This window comes from Gobius niger (assembly GCF_951799975.1).
Source record: "Gobius niger genome assembly, chromosome: 2".
Classification (NCBI taxonomy): domain Eukaryota; kingdom Metazoa; phylum Chordata; class Actinopteri; order Gobiiformes; family Gobiidae; genus Gobius; species Gobius niger.
The window spans coordinates 3,951,522-3,966,912 of NC_136853.1; the positions used below are offsets into that span (position 1 = coordinate 3,951,522).

General features: G+C 42.2%; 1 protein-coding gene across 1 annotated transcript in view; it reads left to right on the forward strand.

Annotated features, from left to right (window-relative positions):
- The window catches only part of zdhhc17 (zDHHC palmitoyltransferase 17), a 40,563-nt gene that overhangs the window by 4,528 nt on the left and 20,644 nt on the right, over nucleotides 1–15,391 (forward strand). The window contains exons 2-8 of the mRNA XM_079582849.1: nucleotides 6,535–6,638; nucleotides 6,714–6,836; nucleotides 8,099–8,176; nucleotides 11,036–11,180; nucleotides 12,046–12,110; nucleotides 12,328–12,490; nucleotides 14,994–15,119. Coding sequence (XP_079438975.1) covers nucleotides 6,535–6,638; nucleotides 6,714–6,836; nucleotides 8,099–8,176; nucleotides 11,036–11,180; nucleotides 12,046–12,110; nucleotides 12,328–12,490; nucleotides 14,994–15,119 — 804 coding nt within the window. The remainder of the gene's footprint in view (nucleotides 1–6,534; nucleotides 6,639–6,713; nucleotides 6,837–8,098; nucleotides 8,177–11,035; nucleotides 11,181–12,045; nucleotides 12,111–12,327; nucleotides 12,491–14,993; nucleotides 15,120–15,391) is intronic.

Consider the following 15,391-nt stretch of genomic DNA (forward strand, 5'->3'; position numbering starts at 1 on the left):
ATTAATTATCTTGAACAACAGACAGAGATTTGAATATATGATTATGTTTTCAAAACTTAATATGCTATGTTTTTTAAGAATATGACAGTGATGAAATAATCGAGATTTTTTGTCATGAACTTTAAGAGAACTTTTGTACAATGACTCCAGGGGCCTTAAGGCTGTTTTACAGGCCTGCGACCAACTCGTCATGCAGTAGCGAAAGTGCGGGATTATCATCGCATTTAGATAAAGGTTAGAAGCATCTATAGTCAAAGAGTTTCTACTATATCTAAAATTCGCTATGTTAAATTTCAACGTATTGGTTAATTTTTTTATATGTTTTTTGAAATTTAAATTTGGGTCCAGAATGACTCCTAAATATTTAATTTGGTCGACATTTGAGATTTCCTGACCTTCAATGGTGATTTTTGGTCCAGTCTCACATAGTGAGGATTTGTGAAAAACATAGAAACTGTCGATATTCAAGGTTAAATGAGAGTTTTTCAACCAAATAGAAATGTTTTTCATTTCCTCGGTTAACTTTTGGGTAACCTCTTTAACAGTTTTCCCATGAATATACCCCACAGTGTCATCAGCATACATTATCAAGTTGTATGACGAATATAGTTTTGCAATGTGCGTTGAAATCCAGATTAAGGTTGTGCGTTTTTAAACTCGTCCCGGCGCATGAACATTTGAGAGAAAGGTTAGATATGAACTGCTTAATTGATTTAGGAATTACATGCATTTCAGAAGTTGTGTCTCTTTCCACAAGGGTGAGCTGTGAAACTGGGTCGCCTCCTCCTCAGTCAGTGCCAGGACCCGGCATTCAGAAGCTCTTGGCTCGGATCGTCTCCAAACAAATACAAACAGAACCGGAGAATATCGCTGAATGTCATTAGAGGTTCGCAAACGGTAGCTCCAGCCCGGAAACCTCATAAAGTAATCGCTTCATTGCTTATTTGGTAAATTGACTTCGGATTGCTGTGAGTACGGTCGTCCTATTGCGAAACAGACACTTGAAAGAAGGACTGACTGATTTAGGACATGCCCTACTTGTAAAGTTGTGACAATAGATTGATTTTGCATCGTACTTTTGCATATCTTAAAAATAGATACAGCTGTGTTGACTTGTTAGTGAAATTTGACTTGAATACACACTGTTTATTTGCAGACTAGAGTGTAAAGCTTTTGTGGTTGCCTCCATTCGTTCTGTATCATGTAGCTGTGGCCTCGATGGTAGAAAAGCCTCTCCTCATCCTCCATTCTGTCTGAGGCTGCAGTTCCAGACTCTCTTTAGTCTGTGTCGCCTGCAGCCTGTTCCCTTCAGGCGTGTCTTTGTCCCGAGAGGCTTCCCTCAGGCCAACACCACGCAGCCACCTCTAGAGTCCTCCGTCTGGCTTTTTTCCACTCTGTTTTTGACCCATCTTGATATGGGCTGCACTATATCGATCCAATTATGGTCTTTTCTTATAGTCGGGCTCTGAGGATATAAAACTTTAGGGCCGTTTCATCAAACTGAGGTTTTCCTCCCAATCTCGCTACAACATCTCAACACAGCGACGTGTAAACAAGCAGCAGCTTCCCTGTTTCTTGGACCAGCAGTGTTTTTTGCATTTTTGTGTTCCACATTGTTTTACTGGATGCTTTTGTACATCTTTGCTGTGTTTTGGTGAGGTTCAGTGGATTCTTTTTTCACTGCAGAGGCCGTACTAGCCATGAAGGAACCAGCTTTTTAAAAGTCATGAGCTGAAGACATTTGAGACCTACACGTTTCTTCTTCTGAAACACTGAAGAGGCACCAAGAGCCCCCACACCTGCAGCACAGTGGAGGCGCTACAGGAAACAAACGAAGAGGTAGCCGGGCAAGACCAATGGCCGCTGGCTGCTCTGCTTTATGCCCACAACACTAGGGGCCGCCATTGCTGTAGTACCTCCATATCGCCACTGGTCCCCCATTGAAGAGCATTGAAGTTTAAACAGGTTAAAAACAACTTTAAAGCCTGGTCCTAATTTTTTTGGAACTATCTGGAGCTAGATATTCCTCCTGTGATAACGCTGGGTTAGATACAATTAACGGGACCAGGCTGGTTTTCGTAAGAAGAATTTTTGAAATCTCGTACTTAATGAGTGTCGGACTCATAGACTGTATATATAAATGGACAGCTCCTCCTCACTCCTCCCCGTTTACCATAATGACCATGGTCGTGGGGGAAATCATGGCGGATTTACAGACTCCTCCTCCCCAGCTCTGACGGAGAATGTTCCTAAAAAGGGCATAAGAGCGGGATTTTCACCGTAGACTCCGCCCTTGTGTGACGTGTAGCTCGCGCTGCTCCAATGCTAACAGTCCGACTCTCATTAAGTACGAGATTTCTAAAATTCTTCTTACGAAAACCAGCCTGGTCTCCTTAATTGTAACTAACCCAGTGTTATCTCAGGTGGAAGATCCAGCCTAGTCTAGTGTTGAAAAAATTGAAACCAGGCGTTAAAGTGTTTTTTAAGGTGTCTAAACTCCAATGCTTTTCAATGGGGGCCTTATGTCCTTTTTAGGAACATGCTCCGTCAGAGCTGGGGAGGGGGAGTCTGTAAATCCGCCATGATTTCCCCTCGAGCGTGGTCTTTATGGTAAACGGGGAGGAGTGAGCAGAAGCTGTCCATTATATATACAGTCTCTGGGCAAGAGTCGCAGCTAAGCCACATAAACATCACTACCAGTGTTCTGGCTATTAGACGTTCACTGGAGAATATGACGGATTGTATTGGCTCTATATTTGCTACGCTCTTCCCAGAAGATGGTGAAAAACTGTTGTGGAGTGGAGGGAGCTGCGCAGGAGGAAATGGAAAGAGGATGTGGAGCTGACCAGTGCAGGACACCACGCTCTGAAACAGGGACAAACCCAGGAGGCGCTGCCCCGTCTCAGAGGATGAGAGGAGACTGAAGGCTGTGCTCCGGTTTACCTGACCTCTAAAAAAACACTCTGCTCCTCCTGTCGGCCACAACGGCTCTGGACGAACCCAACACCTGAACACAATTGTACAATGACGAATAAAGCACATACTTACTTTTAACCGCTTAACTTCCACCTGAACGGATCCCATTTTCTCCAGTTTGGCTTTACTCTAATCAAAGAGCTTCTTGGGAAAAAACACACAAGAAAACACAAAAAAACACAAAAGCAACAAAGATGTGACAAAAACTCAACAAAAAGTGACCAAAAAAAAAAAAAAAAATACAAAAGGTGACACAACACAGCAACAATGCGAGGAATAATATCAGTTTTGTGGGTCTTAGCTTTCAAATGAGGTGTTACACAGACCTATATAATAGCCAAAGAGGACAGAAGGCATTTGGTTTAGGCGGGTGGTAAGAGGTTAATAGCTAATTCCCAGCCTGATTTATTCAGTTTGGATATTATTATTTTTTTTAACTAAACTTAATCACTTATTCAAAAAGAAACAAAAAGTCTACTACTAATATATCAACATAATAAAGACCAGACAGGTACGGCCAAATGTGGCCCTCAGACCAATTTTTGGTGGCCCTCTGGCTGCTTGCTGAACCGGTTCACAACATCAGAGATGGTCCTTTTTATTTAATATGTAATAATTCTACACAATTCTAACCTAACAACTAGCATTTTATTGTGAGACAGAGCTGGCATGAAGGTTTTAAGCATAAATAAAGGCATGAGGCACAATTTAAACCTCTGCTACTCGAAGGTTTTGTGGAACTAACCACCGACCCATGGCCCTTTACCCCGTGTACGCTCCAATATGTGGCCCCCCATGAAAAAAGTTTGGACACCCCTGCTTTAAGCCTATAGGTCTATCCATTATTTAGATTTCTTATTTTCTAAGATAAAATAAAATAAGTTTAAACATTTATTAATCCCAAAGGAAATTCATTTGACAGGAGGAGCAGCATAAAATACATTAAAAACAATAATCCTAAAATCTAAGTTTAATATTCATGAATACCTATTTATTAATACACAACTTGTACAAGAGGAAGTGAAAACTGTAGCTTATGAAGACTTATCCACCTGCAGCTCTCGACTTACTGTGTCAAAGTTCAGTTTTACTCTGGATTCCCCTTATTTATTTCTATTTCAGTCTCGTCTTGGTCCAGAGTCGATGGTCCTGAATCCCTAAGTGAAAGCATAAGTCTGCGCCTGGCCCGGCTAGTTTGTCGCCTGCAGCGCTGCTTTGGTGGAGGCTCGTTGTGTTTCCGTGGGCCGTAATTGAATGACGGCGATGGCACCGAGTCATGTGATCTGTTGATTAGATTCTACTGCAGCACAAGTCTGCAAACACGTCTCTGTTTGTGTTTCCCGATCGGCAGAAGGACAATATTGGACCATGAGTTGTGCAATAAACGGCTTTATGGAGCTGGGAGGAAATTGGATTTGCGCTCGCCGCTGCAATTAGGACGGCATCATAAAGGCGGGCGCTTTGGGGAAAAATAGTGTTGTTTTTTCCAATATATTCTCCTTTCGGTTTCCTATGTTTGTGTAAACTACTCACAATTAATCAGAAGATAAGGTACTCACGAACAAGGCAGTAATTGCATCGTATGTTTTGACCGAGCACACTCCTTTATCTCAAACACAGACTTGCATATTAACGATTTACCAATGTTAAAGAGACTATACGGAGTTTAAAAATGTTAAAATTATGCATGTTCCAGCCATGTCCTAATGTGTAGAATGAGCTCAGACCTGTTCACCACAACTGCCTCTAAAATCCTGCACTGTCACTCAGAAAGGTGTTACTTCGGGTCCGAAGTGCCGTCATGCACGAGCTTAAAGAGGGGGTATTCTGCTTTTTTCAGTCACATAGCACCAGTCTATATCACACTGCAATGATGACAAACCTTCTGCTGGTCTGTAAATGCAGTAAATTAGAATAACTGCCTTGTATAAAATGTCTCTCTCAAAATGGCTGTAGTGAATGTCTTGAAATAGGCCTCTGTCTCTTTAAGAACCTCTGAGCCTTTAGACACGCCCCCTCCACACGCTGTCTGTGGCATCAGTGGGGAGGGGGTTCTGCTGAGGAGCAGTGGTTGGTTACTCGGCTGGTGACGAAAGCTCGGAGGCGTCTCCAGGAGGGGGGGGCGTTCCTAGGAGGACTCAGGCAAACCTATCCCTAAAATGGCCGCCATCAGAGTTACGATTACTCAGAAATACGTGAATGTGCCAAGGCAACACTTCAGACATGTTTTTAATGAGGGAATGACAGAATAACATGATGTAAAGCTTGAAAAAGTCAATTTTGCATAATACCCCCCCTTTAATATAGAAGCTGCAGTTACACATATGACCTGAGGTGGCAGTAGTGAGTATAAAGATGACAACATGCATCTAGTCCCATAAAGCAGAATAGAACTTGGGCAAAAATGGAGAAAAAACATTTACTTTTGAGCTGAAAAACAAGTAGCTTCCTTTAAAACCAACAGCATAAACACTAGGTTTCTACATGATCATTTTTTTCAGTACCTGCTTTCAATACTGTCATATTTTTTTCATTACAGTCGTACCTAAACATTTTTGCCCTGCTCTGAACATGTCACAATGGTTCCAAGTAGGGCAGGGCGATATGGCCATGGACACGATATGAGAAAGAAATAACACGGTTAGGGCTGGTACGTTTTTTTTTCTTCTTGATACCACTACTTTACTGATATCTGCTTTTCGGTACCGGTGCCTTAACGGTAGTGTTTTTCGATACCTATGTAATTTTAATTGAATTAAAATAATGTAAATAAAGTATCATTGATGTCACAACAGAAAGAACACAGTCCGCAGCAGCGTCACCTGTAACTTCATGTTTTGAGCAGAATTCTCACCAAAGCAGCGATAAAAAGAGAGTTCGGACGTTGTTCCCTCCCCATTTTTAGCCAGTTTTCTGTAAGTCCTGGTTTAGTCCTGGCTCAGACGTGGCTCTGCCATCTCTGATAACGACTAAAGTGTGAGTAAGTTATCGCTTTGCTTCGCTTTAAGAAAACATCTGCGTTTGTGCTGAAGCTGCTCATGAGTTCAGGCTTTTTAGACTCACTGTGGATCATTTATTCACGTCTGGAGAGAAAAAGGACCGAAAATTAGCACCGAAAAAAAAATACCGATACCGCCCCCTACTGGAGCTTTTCAGTCAGTACCAAGTAGGTACCGTTTAACAGCATCCAGCCCTAATCACGATAACGATATATTTAATGATATAAAAATACTTCTCAGCTTTACGCCTATTGGGAAGATTAATTTGAAGATATTTTATTCTTTTTTTTTTTTTTCAACTTCATATTAATGTCCTCTCAAATATACTCAAGAAATGTACATCCTTCATTTCATTTTACTCTTTGAGCACCTGCCCTGACAGCGGCGCTTTTCATGGACTTCTTCAGCCAAAAGCTTGCACTGATTGGGGAGCGGGGCCCCCTTGTGGCGGATCACGGCGGTGGTTTCCTGGTGTATTTAGCGGTTATCCCTAATGGCAAGGCGGATCGATGACAAACGTGGTGACTGGTGTTTGATTAAACCTTGTGTCTCTTCGTAGGAGATCAAGCCCCAGCCCCACTTTAACCACGGCTACAGCGAGACCAGCAGCCGCAAGAGCCACGTGGACGACTACAGCACGTGGGACATCGTCAAAGCCACACAGTGAGTGTCCCGGGACCTCCAGTATTACCTCTGTAACGTGAACACATGAACACGCTGCCTGTCCCCCCCCCTCAGGTATGGGATCTTCGAGCGCTGCAGAGACCTGGTGGAGGCGGGCTTCGACGTGCGGCAGCCGGACAAGGAGAACGTCACGCTCCTGCACTGGGCCGCCATCAACAACAGGATAGACCTGGTCAAGTGAGTCTGCGCCTCTCTGGGAATGATTTAGGCTGATTTATATCTGCACAGGCCGTCGCTTTCGTACCTCTGTCCCTTAACCAGGTGGAGCCAGTGTCAGGAATGTTGCCCTTAGATCTTAGAGATAACTGACAGGTTGTTTGTTTATAGCAGGGGTCGGCAAGTTTTCTTGGCGGAGGCTGATTTTCTTTATTGTAAATAGACCGAGGGCCGAAGGCGCTGATTATTAGCACAAAGTAAAGCACAACACTGGAAACATGACCATCTTAAATAAGATAAATGACTTAAAATTGCTTGAATAAAAGTTCTTCTATGTTGAACTTGAGTCGGTTTGAACTAATCCAAGATACAAATGCTATAGCCCCAATGGAACAAGAATAAAACCCACTTGGAATTTTTCACTTGAAATGTACTTGAAATCTACTCAATCCTTAGATTTAATCTCTTAACTCAAGTAGATTTATGTCATTTCTTCCTTAAAACGTTATTCTGTTTCCAGTGCACTTCCTTCAAATGTCAGTGTTGTACATAATATATGACCTCATTGGGTGCATTGACAGTATTTCTACCTTTTTTTTCTCCCATTTAACTCTAATATTGTTAAAAGTACTCTCTAATTTGTGTGATAATGTTTCTCAAACTCATCTTGAGGGCCAGAGGTTCCGTGCTGAAGGGCTGGATTTGGCCCTCGGGCCTGACGTTGCCTGCCCCTGGTTTATAGTTTGAGGAGCTACAGGCTAACGCAAACCAAAAATAACCCCCAAAATATCAGGTTCATTTTTCCCTTACTACCACAAATATATGCTCCTATAAACATATACGGTTATAAGCCTGACTTTCTATGTGCCACCTGCATTTGTTCTCTCTAATATAACCCTGTACATTGTATATTGTTTATTGGTTTATTTAGTAGGGACAGTGCAAGTTAATGAACAAGCCACACCGGATTGTAGCCTTAGGCTAATTTCCATCCGTCGTCCCCCATGCGCACTCTCATTCATCCTGGCCATTCATCCTGTGTAAATAGCAACAAAACTGAGACAAAAACAATGATGGAAATGTGACAAAAAAGTGAGAAAACATTGACAAGAAAGTGATGAAAAATTGATGAAAAAGTGGCAAAAATGTCACAAGAAATTGACAAAAAATTGAAGAAAAAATGGGGGGAAAAAGGACAAAAAAAATGAAAAAAATCTGACAAAAATGTGATAAAAATTTGACCAAAAAATCTGAATATATGATGTGACTTGTTTCCTGTGTAGGTACTACATATCAAAGGGAGCGATCGTGGACCAGCTGGGAGGAGACCTGAACTCCACGCCTCTGCACTGGGCCACCAGGTAAACACGCCTGACTCTCCTGCACACGCCAAAGACACGCTTACAAGGCTGAACGTCTGTAATGGCACTGCGGCGTAAAGCAAGGCTCACAGGGCGGCTTTACGTGGACAACAACTGTGGAGTCATGGCAACGTGTAAACAGGAAGCAACCTCCCTTTCTTTCGGTACGGCTTTTTCTACAAACTGCAAAAATCTCCTTTGACTTCTTGAAAAATCTAATATGAAGGGTTTAAAGGGCTCTGTGCCAACGACTGGCCGCACTGTGGATATTTTACAAGTAAGAAAATACTAGATACTTGAAAATAAAGCTGTGATGTATAGGTTTTTTATTATATTCAACAACCTATTGTGGCTGATGTATTGTCCGTGGTCAGAGGTCGGTTCCCTGTGATGTTCTGGGTCGGTCATATGAGCCCCTTTGAGGAACACACAGCTCTGTGCGACTGAATTATTAATGAAGGTGACACAGACTGCGCCCTGGGAGCTCCTCCAGACCTCCCCTAGACCTCCCCCAGACCTCCCTGTGCTCCTCAGCCCTGTGTGGCATTTAAAGGGATGTTTCAGGATGTTTGACATAGGGCCTCATTTCCTCATTATCCAGAGTGTTGCTGATTTATGGAGATATTTTTTGTTTTGTAATTCATGCAGTTCTTATATTTGAAGAGTTTCGTGGCGCTAGGCTTGTGCTAGGCTAGTGCATTTCTATGGTATCAGCTAGCCTGCATTAAAAACAGTGTGACCCGCTCCACAGAGCACCTGAGGCAAATCACTTATAACACAAGACTAACCATATAAATGTCTGTGTCCATAGAGTAATTTTAACCATTTTACATTTAAAATACCTTATATTTGAGCAGCATCAGCTTCGTGGTTGTATAAGCTACGCGGCGGTGGAGTGATCTGCTAGAAAATAGTCCCCATTCATGTGATGCAGGTCAGTTATATTCCAAACATGATTCTATGGACACAGACATTTATATGGTTAGTCTGGTGTTATAAGTGATTTGCCTCAGGTGCTCTGTGGGTCACACTGTTTTTAATGCAGGCTAGCTGATACCATAGACATGCACTAGCCTTGCATTAGCCTAGCGCCACTCAACTCTTCAAATATAAGAACTACATGAATTACAAAAAAAATATCTCCAGGTACCAGCAACACTCTGGATAACGAGGAAATGAGGCCCTATGTCAAAAATCCTGAAATATCCCTTTAACACACCTATTACAGGCGGAACAGTGTGAGGAAACAAAAACAAAACAGAAGAGATGCTCGATAACTGTCTCCGATTCTGCCATAACATTATTGGGGCACGTCGCAAAACGTATATGGAGTTATTGGGTGATGTAATATCTGCATCGTGAGAAGCCACAATATATCACAACATCACTGAAGTCTTCATCGGACTGAGATAGATGCTCTGAATTTATAAATGTGTAAAAGTTCTCGTTAAAGTTTTAGTTCACCTCTTAACCCCCCACCTTAAAGGAACAGGCCACGTTTTTTACACACTGAGATCTGTTCTTACCTGAGCTTAGACGAGTTGATGTGTACCTGTCTGGTCTTTGTCGCTCAGTCACACTAATGTTGTTAGCATTTAGCCGCTCCCAGCAAAGGTAAAGCTCCAAACTGGGGTGAAGTTAGAAGTTTTCCTGATTTAAATACAGTTACATGAAACATTACACGATCCAAGTATGTTTACACAAAATTAAGCATGTCGATTTTCTAAGCGGATAAAAGGGGTATATTGTGATATTGTGAGGAGTACTTCAACGATATTACTGCACGGATGTCGAAGTGCTCCAGGTGTTATTACGCCTCACAATATAGTTCCACTTTTTATCCACTTAGAAACAGCCCTCACACAACACCCTCTTAGGCCTAGGGGACTGAGAAACATACAATGAAAATCAGTCTGAAAAAAGTCTGTTAAACCCAAGTTTCACCGACTAAACCTCGGTGAATATGGACATGCTGCAGCTTATTTGGAAGTTCAGAACCTGGAGAGTTCAGTCGCTGACATGCTAACATCAACTAAGCAAGTCTGGGACAGAAACAATGATTGGGTTACGTAAGTGTTTGTATTTTACTTTATGAAATAACTGATCTAACAATGCCATAGATCACTTTAAGTTGTTAACATTAGTGCAACCTAAAAACTTTCCCCAAAGATATGATATTATGCAAAACGATACGATTTACTTCATTAATCCCGAAGGAAATTCAGTTCGTCAGCTGCACAAGCAAGTCACACATAAAAACATCAGATTACGAAAAACTAGGAAAAATTCAATAAATGGGACAGTGCAGAGAATAAATATAAAAGTACTGTAAAATCATTGTGATCTGGAAATAGTGTAGAATAGTCCAGTGATCCTTGTTTAATGTTTTTACATTATTTTGTCGATTGATATATTGATAAATAGTGACATTTACACTGGTCACACTGGAGAAATAAGGGCCGTACACTTCTTCACTCAGAGAAAAAACAGCCTTATGCCCCTAATAACCCCCCCACCCCACCCCACTGTCACAGTTCAATATATTTTACATCTTTGAAGCCTCATATAGGATTATAGACAAGAAATTTGAAAAAATCGCAAAAAAAACTGGCCGTGCATATAGCAATTGGCTTTACAAAAACCCATGTCGGTCGACCTCTACAAGTAATATATCTCATTAAACACACACAAAAAGTACCCGATTTAGCCTAAAGCCTAAATAAAATGCCGGAGCTGAATCTAAGATAATAATAGTGACTCATTGATGTCGGGACCCGGTGCTTCTGCTGCCGTTTCCATTTCACTTTGGACACACCGGGAGAGCAGACGTTTATTAACATCGTCCCGTCTCTTCCTCAGACAAGGGCACCTGTCGATGGTTGTGCAGCTGATGAAGTACGGGGCCGACCCCTCCCTCATCGACGGAGAGGGATGCAGCTGTGTTCATCTGGCCGCACAGTTCGGACACACCTCCATCGTGGCCTATCTCATCGCCAAAGGACAGGTACCACACCTACAAACCCATACACATGCACCTCTAAACCGGGGGGGTTAAGAGGTGCATGAATTAATGCTGAAAATGTGCAGCATCAAATCTTTTATAAGTCAACATTTTTAACATTTGCCTTTGTTGATGTAGCGACCTTTGTAATAAAAGTTGGCAAACTGGGAATGTTGATGCTACAACGCTCTGTGATAAAGTATTAACCACACTCAGCCAAAAGTAGGTCACTCTCTGGCCAACAGAATTGTTTCGGTGGGCCAAATTTGGCCGCGGGCCCCACTTTGGGCACCCCTGCTCTTAATTTTCACCAAGCACATTTTCTCCTGTTCGGCTTTACCCAAATCTTGAAGCTTCTTGACTGGAGTCACATTTTTGTTGCACGTTTTACTTTTTCATTGCTTTTTTTATTGTTGCTTTTTTCTGCATTAAAAAAAAAAAAATAGGATTCATTTGGGGGAAATGAGGGGTAAGACAATGAATAAATAGGGCAAAAAAACATGAGAAAGTGGAGGAAATTGGTAAAATATTAGTAATAAAAAATAATAATAAAATGAGCAAAAATGAGTGGGAAAAATATGTGTAAAAAAATTAGAAAAATGGCAAAAACATTGGGTAAAAATCATTTATTTGAGCTGAAACAAGTCCCTCCCTTTAATGCTGTCCCTGGACAAACAGCATCAAAACTTGGATCTAAAGATAGATTTTTTTCATGTTAATAAAAAACACCTTCGCTCCTGTCAAAACGTCCACACGAGTCGACCAGAATGTGTCGGTCTGTTTAGTGTGTGACGTGATCTACCAGCAGGGGGAGCTGTTGGACCGTCGTCTCTTTGCTGTTGAGTGAACTTTTCCTCCATTTGTGCAGGACGTGGACATGATGGACCAAAACGGCATGACTCCTCTGATGTGGGCGGCCTACAGAACACACAGGTCTGTATCGTTTTACCAGAGGAGGGAGACTTCAGACTTACTCCACCAACAAGACTCTCCATGACTCGCTCTGACATTATATTTATTACTGATTTGAGTGTAACTGCTGAAAGAACAGGATCAATTAACTTGGACCTTCACGACTTGACTCGAGACTTGCATGAGACTGACTCCCACCTCTGGTATTCACTAAAACAAACATGTGTGATCTCTCCAGCGTGGACCCGACGCGGTTGCTTCTCACCTTTAACGTGTCGGTGAATCTCGGAGACAAGTATCACAAAAACACGGCTCTGCACTGGGCCGTTTTAGCGGGAAACACCACAGTCATCAGCCTCCTGCTCGACGCCAACGCCAACGTGGACGCACAGAATATCAAGGTGAGCAGAGACACGGGGTCACACTGGTCATGTCGTGTTAAATGCAATTATTGAAGTTAGGGCTGGGCAATAAATCTAATTAATTCAATGAATTCATGCTTTTAAACACAGACGATTTGGAAAATGGCTAAATCGTAAAATCGAGTCCGCCGCTCCATGTCCGCCTGACGTGCGGCCATTTTATCATCGTTTCAGACTCTGCGACTCTGACGATCTGCTGCTTCATAAAGGCGTGTTGTGTTTTAAGAGGACGCGCTGGAGTTTTCCTCGGCTAAAACAGACTTTCCTCCGGTCTGCTCTGAGCGGACCCTTTAACTCCGCCCCTTCCCCTTGAGTCTCCATGGAGACGGTGGTCAATCACAGCAGAGGCATGAAGACGATGAAACTAAAACACTTTTGAAAACTCCATGGCTTATTGAGAGGTTTTACTTTTGAGAGCAGACGAGGAATATTTAAGAAATAAATATATTTTTTATTTTATCTTATCTTAATGGGCCTAATTATAGCTACATTATGAAATATTAAGGACTCTGAGCAGTTTTCTTCATATGAAAGATTAGGACAGTGCTTTAAGTGGGCCGGTACGCACCGGTACACAGTACCGCCACTTCCAAAAATAGCTCTTGAATGTACCGCCACCTCTCCATACGCCAAGACCGTGCTTTTAGCGTACCGGTGCGCTCATCTCCACATCTGTTTGAATCCTTTGGATGCTCCGCCGCTTTTCAGAGCGCCCTTCACAATGCACGCGTCCTACTTCGTCCCACCTTGAGCAGAGACTACATTACCCAGACACCCTTGAGTCATATGAGTGAAAAGTGCGTCGCTGTAGCCTCTGTCAACAACTTAACGTGATGCTCGTCCACACAAACAAGCGGATCCCGGGGAGGGTGTGTGAAACACAACCATCGCTGCTCGGTTAAAATACAATGAACACTTCTGCTCTCCTGCTTCAGAGTAAAAGAACATGGCTGCGTTGGCTGACCTCACCTGTGCTACTGTTATTGAGGTTCTCACAAGTGGTGACGAGCACGAGAGCCATGTGCCCCGTTTGGCCTCGTAGATGCGATAAAAACAAAACAAAGCTGTAAATATGGACTGAAACAAACTTCTACGGACTGAGATGAAGCGACTGCAGACAGAACGGAGCCTGACAAGCTGCAATGACAGCACAAGCTCCAGAACATGGAAGTGTTTGCTAGACACTTTGGAAAGCACAGACTTTAGCCTGTAAGAGTCACCTCTGTAACAGAGCTTCAGAGACACCCACCTGTAAGAGGGAAACAGTCTGTCTTCTAAAGACTGGGCTTTCATTACTGTAGTTTATTTTGCAGACGGACGTTCACAAAGCTTATTTTCTTTGCAATGGGCTGAGTTGTTTATTTGAGCAGATCTGACTAATTATTGTGAATACATGATATAAATGATACAGTCCAGCATTAATACAATATCATTTATACTGTAACAACGTTGTAAAAAAATAAGGAAAAGAAGGGAAAATATAACATAGTATATATAGGCCTATATTTTGTCTTTTTTTTAGGGGGGGTCACTTCTTTTTGTCCACTTAAAGCACTGGATCAGGAGACCTTTTTAAATTTATATCCAATAAAATTAATTATTAAATTGAATTAAAATCGTAATCTTTGGCCCTAACTGAAGTGTTTGACAGAGGAAAGTCCAGGCAGCTGAAGCCTATGCAACTGAAATAACATTAGGAAAACTGCAAAAACCTTATTTTTCTTGCCAGATATGACATAATTATCAAAGAGTCATTAAATAAAAACAGTAGAAAACATTGCACTGGGTTAGAAGGGCCTTTTCAAATGTGTTACTCTGACCATGTCCATGTCTTAGAGTTTTATTAAAGATGTGTTTTCGACCGTCCACAGGCCCAGTATCAGTATCAGAAACAAAAGATCTGTATCGATGCAGCTCTAGTTTTGTCTGTCATTCAACACTTGTTTATCTTAATAGATCCTTTCCGTAGTCCCTCTGGTGGTAATACAAGTTACTTAGTTATACTTTAATGTATGTCCTAATTTGCATATGCAACTTAAAAATGCACTGAGTTTGCATACTGTGTTGCATACTGATTCTTGTTTGTCCATCCCGACTTTCTCTACAAGGATCCATTGAATTAAATGATGTCATATCGTATTATCGTGTGTCCTTGTTTAAAGGTGATGTGTTGGGATGATAATGAGCTGTTTAAAGGTGATGTTTTTGGATGATCATGAACTGTTTAAAGGTGATGTGTTTGGGATGATCATGAACTGTTTAAAGGTGATGTGTTTAGGATGATCATGAACTGTTTAAAGTTGATGTGTGTGAGATGATAATGACCTGTTTAAAGGTGATGTGTGTGAGATGATCATGAACTGTTTAAAGGTGATGTGTTTGGATGATCATGACCTGTTTAAAGGTGATGTGTTTGGATGATAATGAGCTGTATGCTTGTTTAAAGTTGATGTGTGTGAGATGATCATGAGCTCTTCCACAGGGGGAGACGCCGCTGGACTTGGCCAAACAGAGGAAGAACGTGTGGATGATAAACCACTTACAGGAGGCGCGTCAGGCGAAGGGCTACGACAGTCCGTCCTATTTGAAACGACTGAAGAGCGACAAGGTACAGTCCCCGCCTCCTCAAACAAGTCTGAACCGGCGCTCGCCCCCCGCCCGCTCTGCACCGCCCCCGCGGCGTCTGCGCGTGGTGAGGTAATGAGAGACGAGAGGGAAGTTCAGTCACCGCTTTGTGCGCTTTCAAATCAAGCCGTCATCTCTCGAGTAGCACACAGGCGAGGCTAAACACAGACGCTTATTAAGGTGCTTGAGTAATTACTAAACGGCGCTGAGGTTATGACAGGCGGGTTTTCAGATGAAGCCGCTGCAGCTTCGTTT